Source organism: Pongo pygmaeus, chromosome 2 (assembly GCF_028885625.2).
Source record: "Pongo pygmaeus isolate AG05252 chromosome 2, NHGRI_mPonPyg2-v2.0_pri, whole genome shotgun sequence".
Lineage (NCBI taxonomy): Eukaryota > Metazoa > Chordata > Mammalia > Primates > Hominidae > Pongo > Pongo pygmaeus.
In genome coordinates, this window is record NC_085930.1 from 130,052,497 (window position 1) to 130,078,135 (window position 25,639).

General features: G+C 42.3%; 1 protein-coding gene across 3 annotated transcripts in view; it reads right to left on the reverse strand.

Moving 5' to 3' along the window:
• UBE2E1 (ubiquitin conjugating enzyme E2 E1) overlaps positions 1–24,372 on the reverse strand; it is an 83,588-nt gene extending 59,216 nt beyond the window's left edge. Inside the window, exons 1-3 of one of the 3 annotated variants that reach the window (XM_054483660.2) lie at positions 24,151–24,372; positions 22,811–22,995; positions 18,693–18,743 (exon numbers count right to left, since the gene is read on the reverse strand). In XM_054483660.2, the coding sequence (XP_054339635.1) occupies positions 18,693–18,743; positions 22,811–22,995; positions 24,151–24,312 (398 nt within the window). In that variant the 5' untranslated portion in view covers positions 24,313–24,372. Of the gene's footprint in view, positions 1–18,692; positions 18,744–19,681; positions 19,763–22,810; positions 22,996–24,150 lie in introns of those variants that run through there. The other 2 variants (XM_063662113.1, XM_054483661.2) reach the window with 2 other exon arrangements.
• Positions 24,373–25,639: the final 1,267 nt, after the last annotated feature.

Consider the following 25,639-nt stretch of genomic DNA (forward strand, 5'->3'; position numbering starts at 1 on the left):
CAAGCACATGCATGTAAGAATTAGAGGATCCTAAAGGACCAGGAAGTAGTTAAAAAGAAAAAAGGAAAAATAATATATGCACGATTTTTCCAAAGATATTTTCTTGACAAAGTATCTTTTAAATTATTCTAGAGCCAAAATTCCAGGTGTAGCTAGCTAGGTAATAAGAAGGAGTGGAGGGAAGGGGGAAAAAAAGAAACATGTGGCATACCCATATCCTGACAATGCCAGGGTTTCTCTACAGAAATTCTGAAATAGCAGCAAACTCCTCAAGAACCCAGGCCAACAGAGCCAATCAATCCATGCTTATCAGCTCACAAATTTGCTGAAGGCTTTCTCCTTTTCTTTTATCTGCTTCTCTTTCAGACATCTCTTATTTATAGAAAGTAGCGAGCTAAGCCTGAGGGGAAAACCAAAGTCCCCATTTCTAACCACTCTTCTAGACCCCTTTCCTTTCTCAGTTCCTCTTTCCTTTCTCCTTCTCTTATTAGCTCGACCTCAACCTTTTCCTTGGACTCCCTAAATCTGTAAACTTTCCCACTTCAGCACTTTTCCAGGAGAGGGGCAGGTATGGGGACTCAGGTTACTGGTAAACCCAGTGCTTTGGGAGGCTGAGGCAGAAGGACTGCTTGAGACCAGGAGTTTGAGACCAGCCCAGGCAACATAGCAAGACCCCACCTCTCCAAAAAAATTTAGAGAACAGCTGGGGCTGGGTGTGGTGATTCACACCTGTAATCCCAGCACTTTGGGAGGTTGAGGCAGGAGGATCATCTGGGCTTAGGAGTTCCAGACCAGCCTGGGCAACAGAGTGAGATCCCGTCTCTATTTTAAAAAAAAAAAAAAAAAAAGCTGGACTTTGTGGAGTGCACCTGTTGTCCCAGCTACTTAGGAGGCTGAGGTGGGAGGATCGCTTGACCCCAGGAGTTCAAGGCTGCAGTGAGCTATGATCACACCATTGCATTCCTAGGGAACAAAGCGAGGCCCTGTCTTTTTTTTTTTGAGGCCCTGTCTCAAAAAGAAAATAATAATAATAATCCTCCATCTTATCAAAAATAAGAACTTATTTTCAAGAATCAAAGAAAAAAATAAAAAACACAATATGAAGAAACTGCCCCTTCTGCAACTGCCACCCCCACTAGCTACAGCTTGTCAGAACCACTGGAGGGCTTTTATTTTTCACCCCAAATTTGCTAATCTCTCCATCTACCCTGTCCACTGAAAGTAAACCCCTGTGACTTATTGATGGGCATTTTCCCTCTTCCTTAGGTGTGCTGGGACAGGGACAAGCCTGGAAATCACCAGACTAGAGTGTGAGACAAATCTGAGGAAAACACTGAAATCACATAAGGTTTAGATGAAATTGAATTATGATAAAAATTATAAACAAATTTACATCTTAGGTCATTAACGAACCTTTATATAATGTCTTGTTCAGTAGCTTGTTCAGTAATGTTTATTTTATGTTGAGAGCATCTATCACACTTTCGTATCTCAGATGATCTAATTCAGTGCTATGCACACACAGACACACATAAATGCTCAGTTTGTAATTTGAGTCAAATAAAATTTTTTAAGTCTTCTGTTCTGATGGTGACTCTAACATTTTATTGCAAAAGTAACTTCTATCTATATGCATCAACTCCAATGCCTTTACCAGCAACTGCTTTGATTAGCACTGGTAAATATACAAATAATGATCCCATTTTCTCATAGCTTTAAATACCTAACTTTTTAATCACTAAGTATACTGTGTATCTTCTCAAAAATTAAACCTACATTTAAAATGTTATATTACATTTACATACAATATGGAAATTGATCTTTTTACACAATGAAAGATTAAAACACTGTATTTATGATTTCATTGCTTCAGCCTACATATTTCTGTGATTGATGGTAACATCTAAATGAAGTAACTGGTAACATTTATATAACTACTACTAAATGCTGTACTTTAATTTGTTTCAATAATCATTCATACTTTTTAGGCATCTTCTGGTGTTAGGTACAAGAAATAAAAATAATCATATTTTTCAAAAACTCGGTCTTGACAGAGAGACAAACACAAATGACCTTAACTGAATGTGATAAATGTTTTAAAGAGTATGTATTTAAAGTGCCCTGGGACACAGATGAGAGCTGTGTGGAGTGAGTCATTTTTATCAGAGTTTTGAAAAACAAAAAGGAAAGAAGCTGGGAGAGAGAACATCCTAGGGGGCATACTGAAAACAGCAAGTTACAGAGAGAAGAAATAAGATGGGAATATAAAAGCTGGGATCAGGTTGTAGGGGATCTGAATACTACATAAAGATTTTGGGCACTTAATTCTAAGGGCAGTTGGGACCTTAGATTTTTAAACAAAAGAATATAATAATTAAATCTACACTGGAGAACAAGTAGAGGTAGATGGCAATTCCAATGACAAATATCAGTGGCTATGTTATAAAATAAGCCTCTTTTTAAATTTAAATACAGCTCTGCATATGAGTAAAATTTAACATCAACAACTCAAAAGAAGGTCTATAATTCATAAAGCCACTATAAGAGGCAGTAGAGCATAATGGTTAGGCTTTGAAGGCCAGGGCCTAAATACCAGCTTCTCCTCTTAAGAGCCTAGTGACCTTGGGCAAGGTACTTAAGCATTTTAAGGTTCTCTTTCCTCATTTATAAAATGAGAATAACAATCATATTGATATACTTAATAAAGTTAGCTGTTATTATTAAAGCTTTATCCTATATTTAAGATCTCCACAGCACACAGTGTGAAGCAAAAAGAAACTAAGCTAAAATTTGTATAGTAAATCTAAAAAGCTGTCCAGAATATCATAAATCAGGCTTTCCACTGTTCCTTCATTATTCTGTATAAAGTGAATGAACAGCCAGAATACTGGATATATCCATGCATTCATATCATTTTAGAATTACCAAAATTCACCCCAAAGCCAAATAAAAAATACAGGATTTTTTTTTTGTATTTTGATTTTTTTTATTATTTGGTGGTTTTTCCCTTTGAGCAAATAGCCATGTCATATGTGCACTGAAATTTTGTCCCTTTAAGAATTGTGAATAACTTTTTATAATGGATAAGTGAAAAAAAATGTCCTAAGGGCCCTTTTCTTAGCTGTTTATTAGTGGGGACGGGGGGAGTCATGAGAAACTGGTCCTTTAGCAAGACAAATGACCCTTCTGCAAGACATCATGTAATTTCTTATCAGTGCAACCCAAAAACCTCCTGGCAACAGTGTAAGATATGCTAGAATTACATTTCATTTTATAAGTCATTTTTATAGCATATATATCAAAAAGGGATTTAGTACCTAAAGTTTAAAATACACGTCTAGGAATGATTACACTGCTACTCCAATCTCTTCATTAGCCTTATTACCTGTGTTTAGACCTCCCCTTCAAAACAAATATTTCAGCTATCATAACAAAAAACTATGAAAAAATTACAACTCCACAAAAGTATCTACCAAATCAAGAAAATTGGAAAGCAGTCTCCCTCCATAGTCATATCACAGATTTGGGGCTTCACACTGTAGAGATAAATCTTTTAGATATCACAGATAACCAAGTGAGGGCTGGGAGGAGTTCTGGCAAGCTGCCTCCCAGACTACTTAGGTTCCCTGTTTCCAAGCTGCCCAACTCTCCTAGTTTCCCTGCTGTGTCATTTGCTGTTGTTGCTCTGAAGGAGGAGGAAGCCAAACTCGATGCTTCCCTACTGCCAGACTCAGGCTGTCTTCACTTCAGGTGAACAGCCAGGAACCAAGGCAAGCACACTACAAAGACAACTAAGAAGTTGTTTCTGTTAGCTTTAAATACTAATGTATGCATTACAAACATTCACACTTCATCCAACCTTTATGTCAAGACCAGCTGAGTAATGCTATACTTCCTTTCACTGGTTGAGACACCAATTTTTGGTAACATGTCTTCAGTTTTTGCAAAATGTCTAAATTTGTTAGATACACAGATATCTAGATATAATAGAACTGTTACATAAAGGTCAGTAAAACTGCATATAATGCCAAAAAAGTTTTACAGAGGATCTGCATAACCTCTATTTTTTAATACAATTTTTTCAAAACACTGAACAGAATACTAATTATTTTTCAAATGAGGATCTCACTATGTTGCCCAGGCTGGAGCACAGTGGCTACTCACAGGTGCAATCATAGTACACACCACAGCTTCAAACTCCCAGCCTTGAGTGATCCTCCAGCCTCAGTCTCCTAACAGCTGGGAATATAGGCATGCCCCACTGCACCCGCCTTCTCTCTTTTCATGAGTAGGAAATTTTACGAGAGGTATACTCCAAATATCTGGTATTTCACTCCTCCATTTAAAGCTCTCCCACGGCTTTCTACTGAAATTCGAATAAAATCTGACCCCTGCCTACCTCATTTCCTACCACTCTCACCCTCATTCACGATGTCCAGCCACACTGGCCTACCCCACTCAGCCCTTTTCTATCTGCTGTCCTTCAGCCTAAAATGCCCTTCTCATGGTTGGGTCCTTGTCATCATTCAGGGTCATTTCCCCAATTTGGCACCAACCAATGTCCCGACCTGCCCAGTCACTCACCAAGCCATTTTACTCTATTTTAATTTCTTAGTACTGTTTTCTGAAATTACTTTTGTACATTTGTTTCTTTTATTGTAACTCCCTCTATATGAATAAAACCTCCATGAGTGCAGAGACAGTGTCTTTTTTGCTGCTGTATCTTCAGTACCTGGCACAACAATAAATGCCCAATAAATATCAGAATGAATGACTGAATATAGTGAGGAGTCACTGGTTGTAACTGCATCTTCAATCAAAGGGCCAAAAAATGGAATAAGCCAGGGCAGGCACAGACCAAAGCACTGCCAGTGTTGTCAATGATTTGTACTGCTCAGCCAAGGTCACAAGTAAACAGGCAGAGAAACGCAGGTGGGGCAGGTTGGAGACTGCCCTGACCACCCCAGCTGAGTCACTGACAACCATGCAGGCCTGAATACACTTGCAAAACTAGGAGTAAGATTTAACTGGAACAAACAAAAATCTCTTATTAGTATGGACAATCCTCATGATGCAAATGATGTGTGTGTTGTATGTTACATATTTTTAAAATTAATTCAAGAAGTATAATTACTAATCCTACAAGGTTTGGTATATACTTGTTGGGGAATTAGTCATACTTTCAAAGTTTAGCCCCATAATAATTGATATATAGTCTGGGTACACAAAATCTTATCTCCTTGAAAAGTCAAGTGTCACAAACTGTTTTCCGGCTTAAGTTAGCACTGTCCACAAGAAATTTCTGAGAAAACTTCACCGAACTGGCTGTTTTTTTTTTTTTCTTAAGGGAGCAGGAAGGGGAGGAGGCACACCAGAATGGGAGAAAGTCAGAAATGCATGAGTAAACTGACAAGATTTCAACCAGAAAGGAAAATGCAAATTCAGCCTGCAGGACTGTTATTAGGTATACTGAGATCCAACATAGCATTTCTTTCTGTGCATCTTCAGGTCAAAGGACAATAAGTAAATGTTACTATCCTCAAACCTAGTGCTCCTTGAGGGGCTTGAAGAGTATCAGAGGAGCTTCAGAACTGAAAGATGACTGCTTTTGGAGGGGGGCTTACATTCAGATAGAAAGTTCAAATCTTGGAAAGCAATAAAAATTGGACTATAACAAACCATTAACTGTACAAAGATTTTAAGAGTGACTCTGGAGAAAAGAGGAGAAAGTAAAACATGGTACCACTCATCTGGAGACAGAATGGATAAAATTACTATCACTTTTTTCTCTGCTAAGTCATCAAGGAATGCCTTTCTTCACAAATTCATTATCAATATACACCTCACAAATAAACAGGACACAGAGACAGAGAAGTGAGCATCGGGTCCCTCCTAGCTCCAAATCTCCGTAAGAAATAAGTTTGGGCTCCAAGATCTTAACAGTTTTTACTTTTTTACCAAAATCATGTGTTTTAACTTGCTACAATATAGAATTTCCTCCCAATACAGGTAAATGTAAATAGTTACAGTAAAATGTAGAAGCAGAAATCCCCACATCTACAAAGAATCCAGTAGTGTGAATGCAGAAAATGGCAACAACTTCAAATTTCAGTTTTAACAAGAACTGTGTCCTCAATATATGATTTACTTTAGGACTGGTCCAAATCACTTGACAATGTTTACTTTGGATGTGAGAACATCTCAGAATACCAAGCTACAAAAAATAAATGTCTTTTCGGGGGCTACCAATCTCCCTGAAGGATGAAGTTAGGCATTCTGAAGACTTCCAGAGAGAGGGTTACTCAGAAAAAGGCCAAAGCAGTGTGATATACTAGCAAGTAGTATATGATGCTGCTAACTGTACTGCCAGTCTCTGCACACACATTACTATAATCACTTAACATACGTCTGTTCTGAAATATTTACTTAGGTTAGAGGAAAGTTATCTTTCATGTTTACAAAAAATCCTCCTGGGTGCTTGTAATAAAACAAATGTTTTCTTTTAGGGTCTTTTTCTCTGCTAAGTCAACCATCTCCTTTTATTTAGGATAAATGTGTTGTAGCAAAGTCTGCTAAGAAATAAATTTTTATAACACCAATTCTAATAAATTACCTTAAAAATTGAGATGTACTCCCATAGAGGAGGAAAGGTTGTAAGTGGTAGTAGAACAATTTAAATTACTTGTGGAGCAAAATTCCTATGTAGCCAAAACATTTGTGCTTCCGTGTATTATTTGTTGCTTTTCTCTGGCAGTACAGCACCTAATGCTTTTGTGATTCCAACTAATTACTCTCTGAATTAGAAGAATGATTCCTAATCCTAAAACTTTCTTAATTCTACCCTCAATTATCAAGGTAAGCAGGACCAAGAGTATCTGGCATAATCTGAAACAAATTATTAAGACATGATCAGTGGACAATTAAAAAAATAATGCTTTTATAATTGCTTTAAGAGTTCTAGGTATATCCAACGTAAAGCATTAACATAAACAGCCCATATTAAAAGGATGAAAAACAGGATGGGCGTGGAGGCTCATGCCTGTAATTCCAGCACTTTGGGAGGCCAAGGCAGGTAGATCACAAGGTCAGGAGTTTGAGACCAGCCTGGACAACATGGTGAAACCCCATCTCCACTAAAAATACAAAAATTAGCTGGGCGTGGTGGCACACGCCTGTAACCCTAGCTACTCAGGAGGCTGAGACAGGAGAATCGCTAGAACCCGAGAGGCACAGGTAACAGTGAGCCAAGAAGGCACCACTGCACTCCAGCCTGGGCGACAGAGCAAGGCTCCGTCTGTGCAAGGGCGGCGGCGGGGGTTGGGGGTGGGGGGGCGGGGGAAGGGATGAAAAACATTAAATATGATGAATAACTTATGCTGTGTTAAAAGTAAATACATATACCCAACTCATTCTAGTGCATTCTCCAGCTTGAACAGAATAAAAAAGTTCGATGCAAATCAAAGCATGTAAAATATTTTTAAGGATGACAGCAGCAATTTACTGATTTTCCAATTTATCCAGTAATTTCAAACCAAGTCTTGAAAAATAGATTCATCAAGATGTAATACATGAACCTGACACTATTTACTTGTAACATCCATGGTACAACGTTATCCTAAAGATCACAAAGGACTTGAATCTCATAAAGTAGAAGTTAGCTTTTTTTGGTGAGGAAAGAGGGGAGATCAGAAAAAAAAACTCCTTTGAGAATCCACTGAAAATGGTAGGCCCTTTCCCCATCCTCCCCCCAAAATTAAATATACTGTGTTAAGAAATTCTGCCCTAAAGTGTAGGAAGTAGATAACACCAGATCACTTTTCTGGATAAATACAATGAAAAATTTTAACTAGGAAGAGTAATAACGAACACATTTTCATTCTTGAAAATAATTCCTCCTTTTCCATTGTCTCTCCTCTAAACCAGGTTTGACATGTGAAGGTCACCAACAAACCTGAGGTAAAATCTAGTGGTTACTTACTGGTCTTCATCTTTTTCTACCTCACAGCACCATTTCCCACTTGATCGCTCTACCTCAAAACTTTCCGCTCATTGCTTTCTAATACCACACTCTCTTGATTTTCCTTCTGTCTCCTTTGCTGGCTTTTCCTGGTGTACACTTCTAAATGCCAGATGCCTGAGTCTTCATCCTGGGCACTCTTCTCATGATGCCTTTCCTTTCTAGGAGAGAGAAAGGCATTCCCAAGACACTCAAGAGCCTCTATTTGGTAAAGTCTCCTTTACAAATGTGTATGTATCTCAAGCTCACAATATTCCTCAGAGCTCCAATTACTTATGTCTAACTTATTTTTGACACCTTCATTTGGATGCCTCATGGGAATAGATTTCAAATCTATCAAGTCCAAAAAGGAGTCATTTCCACCCTGCCCTCATCTCCCCCGCCACCCACCACACGCGCGCCCTACGGCCCTATTCTAGGCCTAGGAGTCTACCTATCAGTAAAACATCACTATCATCTAGCCAACTGCAAAAAAACACAGAAACTTGGAGTCGTTCTTGTTCCTGTCCCTCATCTCTCACATGCAATCCATCAACAGGTCCCAGTGTTCTACCATATCTCCACTGCCACCACCTTAATCCTAGCCACCTGCACCAGCTAGCTTGAAACAGAGCAATACCCTCCTTTCTGGTCTCCCTTCTTCCACTAGTGTCTTCCTCCCAGCTATTTTCCATGCAGCAGGGAGGGTGGGGAAAGACTTTTAAAGCATTACTGAGAAAAATCCAAACTCTCTACTTAGCACGGTTTACATAATCAGCATCACCTGACTTGTCCCCGCCTCAGGGCCTGTTTTTACCTTCCCTCTGTCCCAGATGTCTTCTGGCACTTTTCACAAGGCCATTTCCTATCTTTTAGGTCTTTGACTAAATGTCTTTGTAAGCCTTCTCTAGGTAACCCTCATACCCTCCCCAATTATTCTCCATCACTGCACTCTGTCAATTTCTTTCCTACCAGCCATTACAACTTGTACTAATCCTTTTGCTTAGCTGCTGTTTGTATTGTCCACTAAAATTCAGGTTTCACAAGCCAGAGGCCAGGTCTGTTTTAGTCACCTACAGAACAATGCCCAGCACACAGCAGACACTGTAATGTTTTAAATGATCTACTCATGCTGCTGTCACATGTACAACATTGCTTCATAATAATGCTGACTTTTTGAGCTGCATCACATCTAAAACTTTTCTCCAAGTAAGATCATCCCAAGTTACTCTATTTACTCTCATCTGTTTGAAAATGTGCCTCAATGCCTTTTTCTGTAGAATTTACTAGAGGTCCATCCCACACCAATTTTCCATCGATCAATTTAAATAAATACAAATGGCCAACGTACTGGCAGTATGGATAATGATCATCATTTCAATGCTAGTAGACTCTACTAAGACTACTCCGTTGTATTACTATTTAAAATTTAATAATGACTCAGATCACTACAGACAAGTCAGACGTGGCACCTGTGGCAAATCTGCCTCTGAATGCTATATGAGGGCTTTGCATTCATTTTATCATATTTGGGTCAGCATGTACTTTGGAGAGCAGACAGAATTCAGGTTTTAACTACTCTGTTAAAAGTATTAGTGAACAATACACTGCCCCAATGGTTTGCTGTGACTGTAGCAAAACCGAGTGACAACTTAAATATGTTCTGTATGTGAAAACCTTTGGCTTTGTAAGATTTCCTGAGTGGGATGGGACATCAACTTGGCCTTCCCAAGGTTGATCATCTATGTAATGTGGCACGGACTCTACAAAGCAATCCATAATCACTGCATGTATGTTTCAAGAAAAGAGCCATTGGCATACAGCAGAGTTCCTGGATTACGGTTCTCAAGCAGAGGCTTTGATGAGCTTTTAGCCTATAAAAGAGGAGGTTTCCCAGAGGATTAGAAGCATATTCTGACACCAGTTACTAGGTCTTTTGTTTCACTTTAGAGCATGGCTGCATAAAAGAGGCTGAATAAGAATGGGCTTATTATGAAACCCAGTTTCACTTCACTGGTGACAGGGAATGTGTCAGATGTCTCAGGCGGGTGCCAGCATCTCTAACATAACCAACTATCTGGAATAGCTTTAGGACTTGGGGGACCATCTCTAGGAACCCAATGTATTTAGCACCCCTAGACCCTTGCTCACTTGTTAGCATAAGGTAACTTTATAATAAGGTTACCATTTGTAACTCTGTAGACTAAGAGTCCATGTCACATTACATAGATGATAAACCTTACATAAAGTCAAAACAAGCAATTCAAAGATGTTATATTTTCTCCAATACATCTTTTCTCAATTGAGCCTGCAGCAGAGATCACGTCTTTTTTGCCACACTGACGTCCAGAGCTTCTCTGTGATTGCAGGAAGGTCAAAATTGCTAAAACTGCTTGGGTGCCAACTCAGAAAGACTGCCAGCAATGGACAGCTGTAAAATGTGACAGCAATTTCCCCAGCAATTTCCACTATTTTCTGAGGAGGGTAATGAAGATGTTCTATTAAACCATCCAACCAAATTAGGTTTTTGTGTTTTGTGTTTTAACAAATATGTATTGTTTACCTACCCTTTCTTGGACACTGTAGGGATATAAAGACATAATAATCCCTACTCTCAGGGAACTTAAAGTCTGCTGGGAAAGAACACAAACCAAATAACACCAGAAAGATGCTGCTTCTTTTCAGTTCTATACAAGTACCTAGAGTGCTACTCAAGCACCAAAAATGCTTCTAATCCTCTAGAAAATTCCAGGCTACGAGCCTTTCTAAACATACATTCTCCCACTTACGGCCTAAGTTCTCTAGGGCCATCACTTTCTCTACAATTATAAAACATTACATCTGCCTCTCTAGCAATTTATTTATTTATTTATTTATTTTGAGACGGGCGTCTCGCTCTGTCACCCAGGCTGGAGTGCAGTGGTGCGATCTTGGTTCACTGCAACCCCTGCCTCCCGGGTTCAAGCGATTCTCTTGCCTCAGCCTCCTGAGTAGCTGGGACTACAAGGCGCATGCCACCACATCTGGCTAATTTTTTGTATTTTTAATAGAGATGGGGTTTCACCATGTTAGCCAGGATGGTCTCAATCTCCTGACCTCGTGATCCGCCCGCCTCTTCCTCCCAAAGTGCTGGGATTACAGGCATAAGCCACCGTGCCTGGCCTCTCTAGCAATTTTTACTCTTTTTCTCTCTATATTTGCTTCTTCCTCTCAGCCTACAAAACATACACCTAAGTTCTTATACTTTAGAGCCCCAAGAGAAAATTTCCTTGATCTCCCTCTAGGGACTCTTGCAACCTTGTGGCTTTCCTCCTACTCCTTTCTCCAAGTCCTCTTCATTTCCCATCCTCCATCCGTAGACATCCTTCAGAGCACAATTCTTTCCTCCTCCAATCTCAGCAATCTTGTGCACTTTACCATCACCCAAACTTTCAAATCTAATGTGGACTACCAAAACCAGTTCCAGCCTCAGCTCCACTGTCAGGCCACCTCAGATTCAATGTGTGCAAAGCTAAACACACGAAAGCATCAAAATGCTCACTTTCAAATGACTCCACAAAATTAACATATATAGATAAGACAGAGACAGAGCAAACATAGTGAAATTTTGCTGAGGAATCATGGTGAATGGTGGGAGCTTGCTGTATCATTCTTTTAACTTCTGTAGCTGTGAAAATCGTCAAACTAAAGCAGTTGGGAAGAACATGTAGGGTCAGAATCAAAGACAGAAATCATCGTCCTTGCCTTTTAGGAAGTTTATAATCTATTTAATTTGTCTAATCTAATCTAAAAGTAGGCCACGTAGATCTGGGAGTTCAATGACTCATTTAATAATAAACTCAAATATATAATCAAACTGCAAATATTCACTGAGGACCTACTAAGTGGCAGCAACATGCTAAGCATTGCATGTGATCAACGAAGCAAATAACAAAACCTTTTTTTAACCCTGGGGACAGGGTCTATACATCTCTGCCTCCCTCAAGCCAGTTCATCCTCCTGCCTTATTTATTTCTGTTAATGCACCACCAACTTCCCCAACATCCAGAAGAACCTGACTCCTTTTCAAGTCCTCCATATCGAAATCAGTGGCTAAGTTCTATGGATTCTACTGTCTTCTACCTCTCCTTCCTCTCCACTTTGAAGGCCACCACTTACACCCCAGACCCTCTTGACCTTCCACCTTAACTACTGTAGCAATCTCCAAGTCTCCTGGTTCCTACCGAGCTCCACTCAATCCTTACTCTGTCTCTATCCAGATAGCCAACTCTATCTGAATGACAGCCCCTATTCAAAAGGGTTTTAATGATTCTCCAGCATCTACATAATAAAATTTAAAGCATTAGCCTGACACTGAAGAACACAAGCTTTATCTATTACTATTTATTCTCCCACTAATGTTTCTTACTCTCTAGACACAGCTTTTACTCACTTCTGCCCAATAGTGTCCTTTTTCTGTCTTCCCTCTGCTGTCTTGGCTTACACTGTTTCCTCCATCAGGAATATCCCTTATTCTTCCCCACCCCACTTCTCACCTCTTCCATGAAGCCTTCCCAGATCACTAAGTACTCCAGCCACAATCCCTCAAACCTAAGTCAAAGTAATCTCTCACTCCTCTGAAACTTTATAACATGATATCTGCATTTTATTATTTTCCAAATAATATTTATATTTCCAAGTACCATTCAAAATATGTGTGTGCATGTCTTAACATCTTGACTAGATTATGAACTCCTTGAAGGTAGTGCCTTTTCTTTTCTTTCTTTTTTTTTTTTTTTTTTGAGACAGGGTCTCACTCTGTCACCCAGGCTGGAGTGCAGTGGCGCGAACTCGGCTCACTGCAACCTCCGCCTCCAGGTTTCAAGCGATTCTCCTGCCTCAGACTCCCGAGTAGCTGGGATTACAGGCGCGCATCACCATGCCCAGCTAATTTTTGTATTTTTAGTTGGCCAGTCTGGTCTCAAATTGCTGACCTCAGGTGATCCACCCGCCTCAGGCTCCCAAAGTGCTGGGATTACAGGTGTCAGCCACCGCAGCCAGCTTGTGCCTTTTCATTTATAACAGGCCCTCAAAGTTTGTGACAGGAATTTAACAAGAATCCCTAAAAACTGTGAGTATTGCCTTCTAAGCTATAAGCATTTTTCTCAAAATACTGATTAATATTTTAACAGTGGTATAGCTGTTTATTGTGATAAAATATATATAACATGAAATTTGCCATTTTAAGTGTACAATTTAGTGGCATTAATTACATTCACAACATTGGGCAACCATCACCATTATTTCCAAAATTTTCACCACCTCAAAAAGAAACTGTATTCATTAAGAAATAACTCCCCATTCTCCCCTCTCCTCAGTCCCTGAAAACCTCTAATCTACTGTCTGTCCTTATGAGTTTGCCTATTCTAGGTATTTCATGTAAGTGGAATCATACGCTATTTGTCTTTTTGGTTCTAGTTTATTTCACTTAGTATAACCTTTTTTTTGAGATGGAGTCTCGCTCTGTCGCCCAGGCTGGAGTGCAGTGGCGCGATCTCTGCTCACTGCAAGCTCCGCCTCCTGGGTTCATGCCATTCTCCTGCCTCAGCCTCCTGAGTAGCTGGGACTACAGGCGCCCGCCGCCGTGCCCCGCTAATTTTTTTGTATTTTTAGTAGAGACGGGGTTTCACTGTTTTCGCCAGGATGGTGTCGATCTCCTGACCTCGTGATCTGCCTGCCTCAGCCTCCCAAAGTGCTGGGATTACAAGCGTGAGCCACTGCGCCCGGCCCACTTAGTATAACATTAAGGTTCATCCACGTTGTATCCATGCATCAGAACTTCATTCCTTTTTATAGATGAATATTCCATTTTATGGATTAACCAAATTTTGTTTATCCACTCGTTTGTTGACAGACTTGGGTTTTTTCCACTTTTTGGCTACTATGAATAATGCTATGAATACTGACATACAGGTTATCTGTTTGAGCCTCTGTTTTTAATTATTCAGGGTACATAGCTAGCAGTAAAATTATTGGGTCATACAGTAATTCTGTTTAGCTTTCTGAGGAATAACAATAGTATAGTTTTACAATCCAGATATAGTCTTTTGGTAAACACAACCGCCACAAGGCTTCCTGCTCATTTGAAAGGCAATTCATCTCCAGATAGGTTTCTTTACTCTCTAATAGGAAAGGCCTCCAGTGACGATCTAATTCCCAACAGCCTGACCCTAGTATGGGTGCTGTTTTGATTGTGCTGAAACCCCAGTCTCCTGGTTGTCACAATTTTTGAACACTGTCTTTACATGCATAAAGGTATACACACTGCAATGGTGAAACTAAACCTCATTCAGATGTTTAAGTCACACTTCTATCCTTAACGCCATTTAGTAACATCAGATAAATGAAAGATGCTAAAAGGAAGAATACTTTTCAGCACATAAGATACAGGGTTTTATAAAGGATGACTTCTGCTGAACCTATTTCTTATACCCAAACAACCATTTAAAACATGCTGAACCTGGACGAGGTATGTAACACTCCACTGTTGCAAGAAAAGGATCTCTTTCCATTGTGAACCATGATGAGCAGCCTGGGACTTCTGAACTGACATCTCATTACCATTACCACCAATTCAAGGAGGTATTGGAATGCCAGAAAAACACAATGTAAATTCACAGAAACTACGTGGAAGTATACAAAGTGCTAACTTGGAGCATCTGTGTGCAAGGAGCAGGATCAGAAGAGGTCATCAGGACTATCTCTTGCTTTTTATTCCACAAACTTCTGTATTTGAATTTTTCAAAAACATGCATTCTTGTATAATATAATGGCTTAAAACTATTTAAAATATAGGCAGTGTTAGCGGAAAAAAAAAGCTATCAAAAGAAGGCTAAATGGAAATTCTGTCACATACAGAAAAACTAGTATCAGGGCCAGGCACCATGGCTCACGCCTGTAATCCCAGCACTTTGGAAGGGCAAAGTGGGTGGACTGCTTGAGTCCAGGAGTTTAAGATCAGCCCAGCCAATAGGTAAAACCTGGTCTCTACAAAAAAATACAAAAAATTAACCGAGTGTAGTGTTGAGCGCCCGTAGTTCCTGCTACTTGGAGGCCTGAGGCAGGAGGACATCTTGAGCCCAGGAGGTCAAGGCTGCAGTGAGCACCACTGCACTCCAGCCTGGGTGACAAAATGAGACCCTGTCTCAAAAAAAAGTGAGAAATGAAATGTATTTTTATTATTCTCACCCGTGCTTGAAGGGTTTAATGACTTTTCAGACATTTTATCCTAAAATAGCACCCCATCTCAATTTTTAGGTTAAGTCACTACTGAGACATTTACTCATGATACAAATATATCCATTAAATAAAATCTGAAGTTTAAAGGACTTAGGCAAAATATGCCATTTAGTCTGTATAGACATACTGTCTACAGATATTCGTGTCTACAGGCTAGTTATAACTAGTCAATTTAGCGAAGTTTGAGCCCTGGGCTATAAATAACAGCTGCAAAACTGACTCTAGTGGCCCAGAGTTCATCAGCTATCTAAAAGGCATAATTCTACAATCTAAGATCTGGCACGCTTTAGGGAATCATTACAAAGTTAACATATTTTTTCCCCTAAAAGAATAGAGCTAAATGATAGGGGAATAAAAGCCTAACCAAAATGAAGAGTGAGTTGGGAAACTATTTTGTGTGTGTGTGTATGCATATATATACACATACACACACAAATAATGCAGAGATACTAAATTAAGAGTTTGATTTCTATGGCAACATAAAGCAGTTTGAAAATACTTACTTAAAATCACTTTGGACCAGGTCATTGAACACAACCTGTACTGTGTTCTAAAAAATATCCACCCAACATAATATACAACATTAAGAATTTAATTTTATGCTTTCATACATTATAACATATTGAGCAATTGCATTTCACATAAGTTTTGATGCTCAATAACTTCAAATATTTTTGCCAAGTGCCAAAATTAGTGAACACAAGCAGTGCACCTTCCTTCAAGAGGAGCAATTCTACTGATTTGCAATAATCAACTTTTTTTTTTGAGACAGGGTCTCACTCTGTCGCCCAGGCTGGAGTGCGTCACCACACCCGGCTAATTTTTGTATTTACTGAGAAGTTACTATGTGCCAAGTGCCATATTTTAATAATGTGTTTAAAACTACACAATGAATGCTGACTGAAGAAAGGAAGTATGGCAAAGGGTAAAAATATAAGACAGACTAATTGAAAACCAATTATTTAACTCATTCAAATCTCATGCTTTCATGCTGAGGGTAATTTTAAACATGTACGCACTTAATATATCACTTAATTCATAGATTTTCATTGGATGCTGACTTCAAAAAGTATCCCTAAGGCTGGGTGCAGTGGCTCACGCCTGTAATCCCAGCACTTCGGGAGGCCAAGGTGGGCAGATCACAAGGTCAGGAGTTCAAGATCTGCCTGGCCAACATGCTGAAACCCCATCTCTACCCAAAATACAAAAATTAGCTGGGCATGGTGGCACGTGCCTGTAATCACAGCTACTCAGGAGGTAGGAGAATTGCTTGAACCAGGACCTGGGAGGCGGAGGTTGCAGTGAGCCGAGACCATGCCACTGCACTCCAGCCTGGGCTACAGAGCGAGACTCCGTCTCAAAAAGAAAATAAATAAATAAATAAATAAATAAATAATCCATCTTTATCTCCAGTAAAGTACATTAAAATACTAAATAATTAAATCCCAAAAGGTAACAGCACAAAACGTAAAACCAAACTCTTTTAAGAGAGCTGAATATTGGGACTACTATATAACATTAAGACTGCACCATTAGTAAGCCAACCAAAAGTAAAAATTTTAATTCACATTACTCAAACGGCCCCACTGGAAAATATCTTCAGAAAATAAAGTCATCTTTATTGTTAAAAGACAATATAATATACATTCTCTTGCAAAATGAAGATGCCTTGTATTTTCTCTCAAATCTGAGATTTTTCTTAAAATTTAGTATTTTGAGCTTTGACTCCGTAACATCAATCACCCAACAGCCACCCAGTTTGGAGCATCCCCTGACCACAGGTAATTCCCAAACGTTTCACCTTGAAGGGGTAATTGGGAGGGTTTCCCAAAGATAAAAAAGTTCCACATGCCTCAGGAGCATAAATCTCTCACACATAAACTCAGTTAAAATGATGTGAAACTGAAGTGTACTTATGCTGGTTTTTTTAAAAATGCTTAATCCCATGAAAATCTTCAAATGGTTTACAATTTTAGATTTGACTGTGCTTATTCACAAGAAAACCATTATATGTTTTAATCAATGTTATTAATAACACACACACAGGAGACACACAATATCAAGCAGGAGCAATAACCAGACAGCACAGAACTACCTTGGGGAATGTACATGGATTCCGCACAAACAACCAAGGGAAGCTACAGGCTTCCATGTGAACCACCACCATCAAAATAATGAGTTAGGCCTAAGTCTTATCGTTTCTCCACTTCTCAACCATCTTGAGAGATTATTAGCCAGGAAAGAATTCCCCAGAATGATTAAGTGCTTCAATTATAAACTATAGTTTAAGAGCATTTCAAACTCAAAATGACTTTCCTTACAAAACAGGACAAAGTTTCACGGAAGAGCATCCTACACCTAATCAACATTAAGAATGAATGTAACCAAAACGGCAAAAGTTTTATATTTAATCTACTAATTAGTTTCCAAAGTTCACTGTTAATAAACAAAATACTTCATTTAGCTTTTCAACCTGACTATTCTCACACACTCATCTTAAAAATTGTGTATAGCCACTGAATACTTTGTTGTCAGTAACTTCTACTCCTACCAGTAAGTTTAGAGTATTTCTGAAATCTCACATCCCTTTCCAACGCCGATCCTGAGAACTAGGTTAAATGTTATACTTAATTTTTAAAGTATGGGAGTTACAGGACCTCCCTTAAATAAATGGCTCTATTCTAATACATAGTTGTAAGTCACCCCTCACTTCATTGTTGATCTAGTAAAATCATCAAGTCTTCCACCTTGACTCAACAGTAGCAAAATGGCTTCTCTAAATAAAGTTGTGATCAACAAACCCTTAGAAAGCTGGTTTCAATTTGTTTTGAAACTGAAACACACATATGTATACAGTCTGAATAAAGCAAGTGAAAAAAACACCCCCATGAAAGTTTAAATCTACAATTTAAAAGAAAACCTTTATCAAAGCCAGAAATTGTTTCCTGAATTGCTCTGCCAAAAGTCTAATAAAAAATCTATATGCTATGGAGTAAGTTTGAAGATCCAGTGTTTAACTCTATGTTCTTTTAGCTTAGCAGAGATTGAATAAGAGATTACTATAGCAAAGCAGTTTTCCAAACCAAAATGTCCTTCGCATCTAAAAGGTTTTACATCATCCTTAATGGCATATCAAAGACCCATGACTACGCCAAGGATACAGCTTTAAATTTAGTTTTGTTTCATATATGTAAAAATCCACTCCAAATAAATCCATTACTTCTCCTCAACAGTACTGAGCTTGTCAGAGGCTCATCAAAACATTATACTCAGGTTAATAAATTTCAGCTGTTACGTGATGTTAGTGCCATAACAAGCATTAGCCGAAGAATCAAAGAAAAAGTATATAATAAAAAAAAAACCCAAGACAAAGGTAAGAACAATTTTAAAAATGAAAAAAATCTGAAAAGCAACTCACCTGCAATTAGGTGGAGGGTCTAAAGTGATGTCCGCCAGCTCCTTCTGAATTCTGGAGTGGGAGAAATGGGAAAGACAAACACAAGAAGCATTAAGGCGTGGAAGCCTCCTCCCACCTGTAACGTGCAGGTCTGCAGATAAACCTAAGCGCGATCACTGGATTCTACTGGGCAAAGAGGAAACTACACATTAAGAACTTCAGGTTCCTAGTTTAGGAAAAAAACTTTTCACGGAGGAAGTGAGGCAGCCTGGAATCTCCTGTTCTCATCTGCAAAGTTTGGCTTCCAATCTTGCCTCGCACACCAGGGCAGTTCTATTCCTCGGTGTTTTCCACGTAGGACCTAATTTTAAAGTTTCTCACTTGCGGACCGGTTTCCTCAGTCCCTCCCCTGCACCTCCTCTCCCCAGGACGGAGAGATCACAGCCATCGGTGTGTGGGAAGGACGCCAGCCTCCAGCCTCCCTTGCCCCTTTCACACCTCAGATGCTCTCATGCCCACCCCGGCAGGGCGTCCCCGACAGGCCGAAGGTCCGAGGCCTCTCCCGACACCCGACCCGCCCGGAGTCCTCAGTGACGAAGCCAACATGGCCGCTCCCCACGAGGCCCCTCGGGCCCGAGTGACCTGCCAGCCTTCGCGGCGTGCCCGGGAGGCCCAGACCGCAGGTCGCTCCCCAGCGGTGGGCTGCCACCTCCCGGCCACCCCGCCCCCACCCCGCGCGCGCCCCCGATGGCTCGCGCCGCGCCGGTGAAGTTGCGGGCGGGGGAAGGGAACAGGGTGCCCGCACGGGGGCTGCTCCGCGCCGCCCCAGCTCTCCTCTCCCGGCGCCCAGAACCTCGGCCCGAGACCGCGCGCGAAAGCAGGGCGCGAACACCCCCGCCCGCCCCTCGGGCACCACGGACCCCAAGTGGTCGGCCCGCGGCCGCACAGGTGCAGCGGACCCTGCCTCCGCCCCGCACGCTCGCCGGGACTCTCGGACCACCTCCCCGGACCTGCTTTTCCCCGGGCGTCCTCTAACTTCCCGGGGTCTGCCGCCTTCCTTCATGGTCCGCTCTCTAGCTCACACTGAGCATAGACCGGAGACCTGCAGTTTTCTCCCTCCGCACCAACCCTCGACTTCACAAAGGGCCCCATCCCCCACTCATAGGCCGAAGCCACCAGGCAGTTCACACCAAGCTCTGGCCTTTGTCTTTTGCTTACCTAGGCACTTAGAGCATCAATTAATACGACAAAGTTTAAGGCCTCTAAGCTTCTTCCACCTTCTAAACGGTGCCTAATTTTATAACCTTTCCTCCTCCTATCATATAAAGCCCAATGGGGCTATGTTACAACTTAAAAATCTCACCGAGGCAGCACTGTAGTTAAAAAAATTTTAAACACACATACACAGCAATCTAATTCACAAAGGATGCGTTTTCCTTTCCAAAGGTTTTCTGCGGGTAGGAGGACAGGAGGACGGACGAGCTATATGTAATGAGGAACAGGATTTAAGGACGACGACTGGGGGAGGTTCTATAAACCTTCCTACTGGAGGACATTTCCTGTCCCTACATATCTGTCAACTTTAGAAAGGGGTTTGTTCACAATCTCAATTGACACGTATTTGTGTCCTGCTAAATTCTACTGCTACCAAAAAGCGTTTCATTTCTGAGACATTCATACTCCCGCTGTTTGACTCATGACTGTACATTAGACTCAAAGTTTGGAACATTGATTTCCTGATTCTTTACCTGCATCTTTTCAAATAACTGTATTTTAAGACCTACACGCGTAGGCAAAAATTTCCTCCCCGGAGCACAACGCATATAAAAATACATATTGACTTCAGTCCTCCTTGCCAACCCAACTCCCACTATAAAAGTCACAAAAAAGGTAGTTGTTTCTTTAATACCTAAGAAGCGTTAATACCAAAAAGCTTTATCAACTTCATCTTGACAGACAGCATTTGCATTTCCAAAAAACTGGCGAGAGATTTGCAGGAGTAACTCATACCTATTTCCAGAGAGTCATTCTTGTTCAGACCACTTGCAATGGGGGCTTTTCCTCTACCCACGGTTTAGAAACCACTTTCCAACATGCAGTTAGCCTGTTAGTTTGCCAATTTAGGCTTCTTTTTTACTCCTACTCCTGGTGAATGTGCCCCTTCCAATTCTATGGGCAACACCTACCTTCCAAATCAATATACTTCACAGAACAGCCTCTATAGGGTCCCACTAACATCAATTTTCCTCATTCTCTTTCCTGGATACACTGTCCCTCTCCATTTTTTTACCTTTTTCTATTAACCTTAGGTCTGCTTTAACACTAATAGCTACTCTTTCAGCAAGATTATCAGGGAGCTAAATTCATTGCAGAAACAAAACAAAAGCCCTGATGTTAATTTATAGGTAAAATTACTATTTGTAGCTTCCCACCTTTCATTTTTCTACACCTATCATCTCTTTTCCAGAACTTCCAAATAAATTTTTAACTTGTTTAAAATAAACAGACAAAGTATGTCTAGTGAAAAAATCCCCCTCTCTGTAATTCACTCACAACAAAAGCAGAGTATTTTCTATTTGATACCTGTGTCTTTACCCCCAAATATATTCATGTACACCAGGGATATCTAGCAAAATATAAAAATGCAAATTACCAAAAGCAAGTATCCTGGCTTGAGCACGTGAGGCCAAAACGTGAATGAGGATCAGAGAGCCTAGAGGATTGAGGTGGGGCGCAGTATTAAGGAAGGGCCCGTCCCAAGTGGGCAGAGTAGATGTCAGGTTCCAGGAAAACCGCACAGGGCTAATCAGTGAGGGTCAGTTAGGCCTCTGAGAAGCTGTACAATCAAACCAAACCTATAAAAATGAGAAACAATCTTGCAGAGGCACCTTGCCACTTAAGACCTCCACACTATTTTTTAAAAGTCACTCCTTCATCAGCCCATGGTTAGGTCACCAAAACACTGCCAAGTTTTCAAATTACAAGTCAGGCAGAATGACAGAACAAACTCTCAAACCCTGACTTCCAGGCTCACTACTCAGGGGAGAGATCTAAAGTCTCATGTTCTACTTCATTTTAAAAATTTTTAAGAAGGGTATCCCTATCTAACCCATCATTTGGAGTTCTTACTATCTTCCTAGTTTGCCACCTTTTTAACAACTGCCTAACTCTGAGAGCAGAAGGATTTATGAAAGGGTGTCTCAGGGCTCCTAGGAATCCACTAAAGATTATTTTGAGGGTCATGGCAATCAGAGGATATTACTGAAGGATGGCAGGGGTAAAAAGTAGCTACCTCCAGAGCCTTAAGAGGAAAAGAATAAAGAAAAAGGGAGACCACTTAGGATGGCAGGGATAAAAAGTAGCTACCTTCAGAGCCTTAAGAGGAAACGAATAAAGTAAAAGGGAGACCACTTAAATTGAAAAAATAAGGCAAAGTAACATTTTCACAGCATGAGGACAGCAAATAGCATGAAAAAAAGACAAGTCTCCCTGAAATTGGTAAACTGAAGTTTTTAAAGAGAACCACAAAAATAACCTAGAATAACCATTTTATAATCCCTTACTGATTCATTCGCCTCAACTCTCAGAAAAATCTCTTTAAATTCCACCAGAAAACATCTGTCTTCACCTACTAAATTTTGTACCTGCTAATATGAGTTTCTTATTTCTTATGCAATTTGTGAAGAAAGCTCTATTTAGAAAAGATCATCCATGCAACAGGTGACGAGAAGGTAAAATGGTCACAGAATTCATTTTGATGCAGTTGTCTGGGCTGATATTAGTAATTAAGAAATGGGATCATGGCCTTGGGGAAGGTCACAGATTAACCATTAGCAGGACAAGAAATCTGAAATCAGATTTGGGGGTCACTAATAAAAGTAATGAGGAATCTTACAAACTTCTGCGAGAAATGCGAGAGGCAAGCCGCAACAGCTGCATGTGAGCAATGATTAAAAAAAAAAAAAACAGAAGCAGCAATAGAGAAAATAATTAGGGCTTCCAAGGCCCTTCTTTCATTTTTAAGAACACATAAACCATGAGGAGCGTTTAAGCTATCCTCATTGGGAGGCAGACCAAATGCAGCAAGAGGCAGTTCGGAAAATAGGAAGCCTGTGGAAAAAAAAAAAAGAGCACAGTACCTCTTGGCGCTGGTGGAGAGGAGTTTGGAGTTTTTGCTCATGCTGACTTTACTCTCCTTCTTCTTGGGGGTGTTTGTTTCTTTCTCGGTTTGCTGGTTGGAAGACGAAGATGAGGAGGAGCTGGTGCTGGCCCTCGAATCGTCATCCGACATAGCGAACCCCCCACCCCACCCCGCAAACAGCCCCTGCAGGGGGAGGGAAACAAAACAGAAACACACAAACCATGCAGCCAGTGTAAATAAGGAACTCGGGTGCTGTCAGGAGGGCATTGACTAGGGGCGCACGCGGCCGCCCACCGCCCTCCACTCGCTTTTCAAAGTCTGCAGGCCCATTAAGGCTTTTGCAAATCGGACGCGGCTTGTTTATTTTTGGCCCCAAGTGGGGAACGCTGTGGGAAAACGGTCTGGAGCTAGGAGAGCGGCCCCTCCCTCGCCCCCCGGGGCTCTCCGCTGGGCAGGGAGGGAGTAGCCCGGGAGGCGAAGGAGGGCAGGGCGGGGGCGCGGGGCGCCACGGCGGGGCTGGGAGGGAAGGTCCCGGCGGCCGGCCGGCCTCGGGGCTGTTTTTGTCCGCTTTCCGGGGGTCGTGAGGGGCCGGTGGCCCGGGTGAGACTGTGGGGCCACGAGCGGAGTTTGGCGAGGTCGGGAAGAGAGGAGGGGCGGGAAGGAGTAAGAGAGGAAGCCGAAACAGGGGTACGGAGGCGGGGAGCGGGTGCCCGGGTGGGGGAAGGGAGAGGCCGGCGGGGGGCAGGGGCGACGAGGCCCGAGGCCCCCCCGCGCCGCGCCCCGACGCCCCTCCCGGCCTGCCTGCCTCTGGGCCGCCCTGCTCACGTCTACACGGTCGGGCGGGGGTCCGGAGCACACGCCCGATCGCCACTCCTGTAGGGGGATAGGGGCTGCGGCGGGGAATGGGGCGGGGGGGGGTCGGCCTCCGCAGCGAAGAAATAACAATGAGCCCTTCCGCCCCGGAGGGGTTAATCCCCGCGAACCCCCCGCCCCTGGGGAAAACGGGGCTCCCCCAACTCCCTCCCACCCCCGCTCCCGGGCCCCTCGGTGGCCAGTGGGGGGCTCTTGGGGCAGCGCTGACAGTTCGAGCCACAATGACCCCCGCCCCCGATGCGGGCGGCCCCCACACCCCACGCGGCCCGGGGTCCCTGCCCATCCCCCGCGGGCGGGCCCCGGACCCCTGGGGCTCCCCAGCCCCTCTCCGCTCCCCCCCCCGCCGGCCCCGTGCCCTGCGGCCCGGCGGCCCCGGCGGCGCGAGTCGGGGGAGGCGGCGAGGGGTGTCCCCGAGGCCCGGCGGCGCGGCCGGGGGGCGGCGGGCCGCTGGGGGGATCCCCGTACCTCTCTTTGTGTCTGGCTCCTCCGTGCCGCCGCGGCGGCTGCTGCTGCGGCTGCGGCTGGGCCTGGCCACTCGTGTCTCTCTCTCGCTGGGAGAGAAGCGGAAGTGCAGCAACAGCAACTATTAAACAGGCAATGGCTTCCCCCAGCCACACACGCTCGCATACACACCACTCCTCCGCCGCCGCCGCCGCCGCCGCCGCCTCCTCCTCCTCCTCCTCCTCCTCCTCCTCCTCCTCGCCCTCACCCCTCCCCCACCCGGCCCGGTCCCACCCACCCGCGCTCCCCTCCCCCTGCAACACCTCCTGGGGGTGCGCGAGGAAGACCCAGGAGACCCCAGGAAACCCTGTCCCCCCCACACACCCCCAGCCCAGCGCCTCCTCTGGACGCCCGGGAAGGGGGCGAGGGTTGTGAATTTTCTCTTAAGTGGTTTGGGAACCTGGATTCTGGGCGGGAGAGGGGAAGCCGATGGAGATGGGGGGCGCTGGGAGTGATTGGAACTAGATGGAATAGGGGGGTCACGAGAGAAAGTTCTTTCCAATGAGGGCTTTTGGAAAGGAGAGGAGTAGGGAGGTGGCAAATTAGTGAAAACGATGGTAATCTGGTGGTGGCAAAGACTTTAGAGAATGCAGCGGGAACTCCACCTAAAAAGCGATTAAAGAGAAAAAAAAAATCACACAACAAGGGTTTTCTTTGGACTGACACTTGCTTCTCCTTCTAGCAATTTACCTGCTAGGAGCAGAGGTCAGTTTAGGCACGCCTGTGAGAAAATCCCAAACTAGGAATTTTCTGCTCAGGTCACGCGAGGCACGTGCAGTTTTACAATATTAGATTCTTCCAGTCACTTTTTATAGAAAGTGATGTGGTTTTATAAGAGTGATACAAAGGTTTAGGTGACAGGTAAAACCAACGTGTAACGGGCTTGCGAATGTGAGAAATCACTGGGAATAAGCTATATACTACTGAATTAGACTGGATTTAGAATTTTTTGTGTCATTTTACATTAGATGTAAGGTTTGGTTTTTGGAAATTGGATGGAAAGTTCTGGGGATCGCAGAATTCCCAGATCGCTAAATTGACCAAATTTTTAAAAAATATTAAGCCATTTTTCTCTTTCTTTAGCTACCTACAAATGCTATGCAAATAATATTTTTGAAATGATCAGCAATTCTTCTGAATCGTTCCTTATTTAGCATTTTTGCCAAATTTTTTTTTAATATTAAGCCATCAAATTACGATTCAGTTTCTCACCTTTTGTCATTTCAGTTGAAGGGAACTAAAGAGATGTGTGCCATTCAAATACAACAGTGCCACACATACAAGGTCTTGTACATTAAGGAGACAGCCTCAGATTTCCATAGGTCACTCTAAATTATCTCATTCAAACTGCCATCATTTTCCACGGCAACAGTGGCTTCAGTCACCACAGGACAACACAAGATACACAGCCCATGGCATATCCAGTAACCAGGAAAACAAGCATTCTCACGAC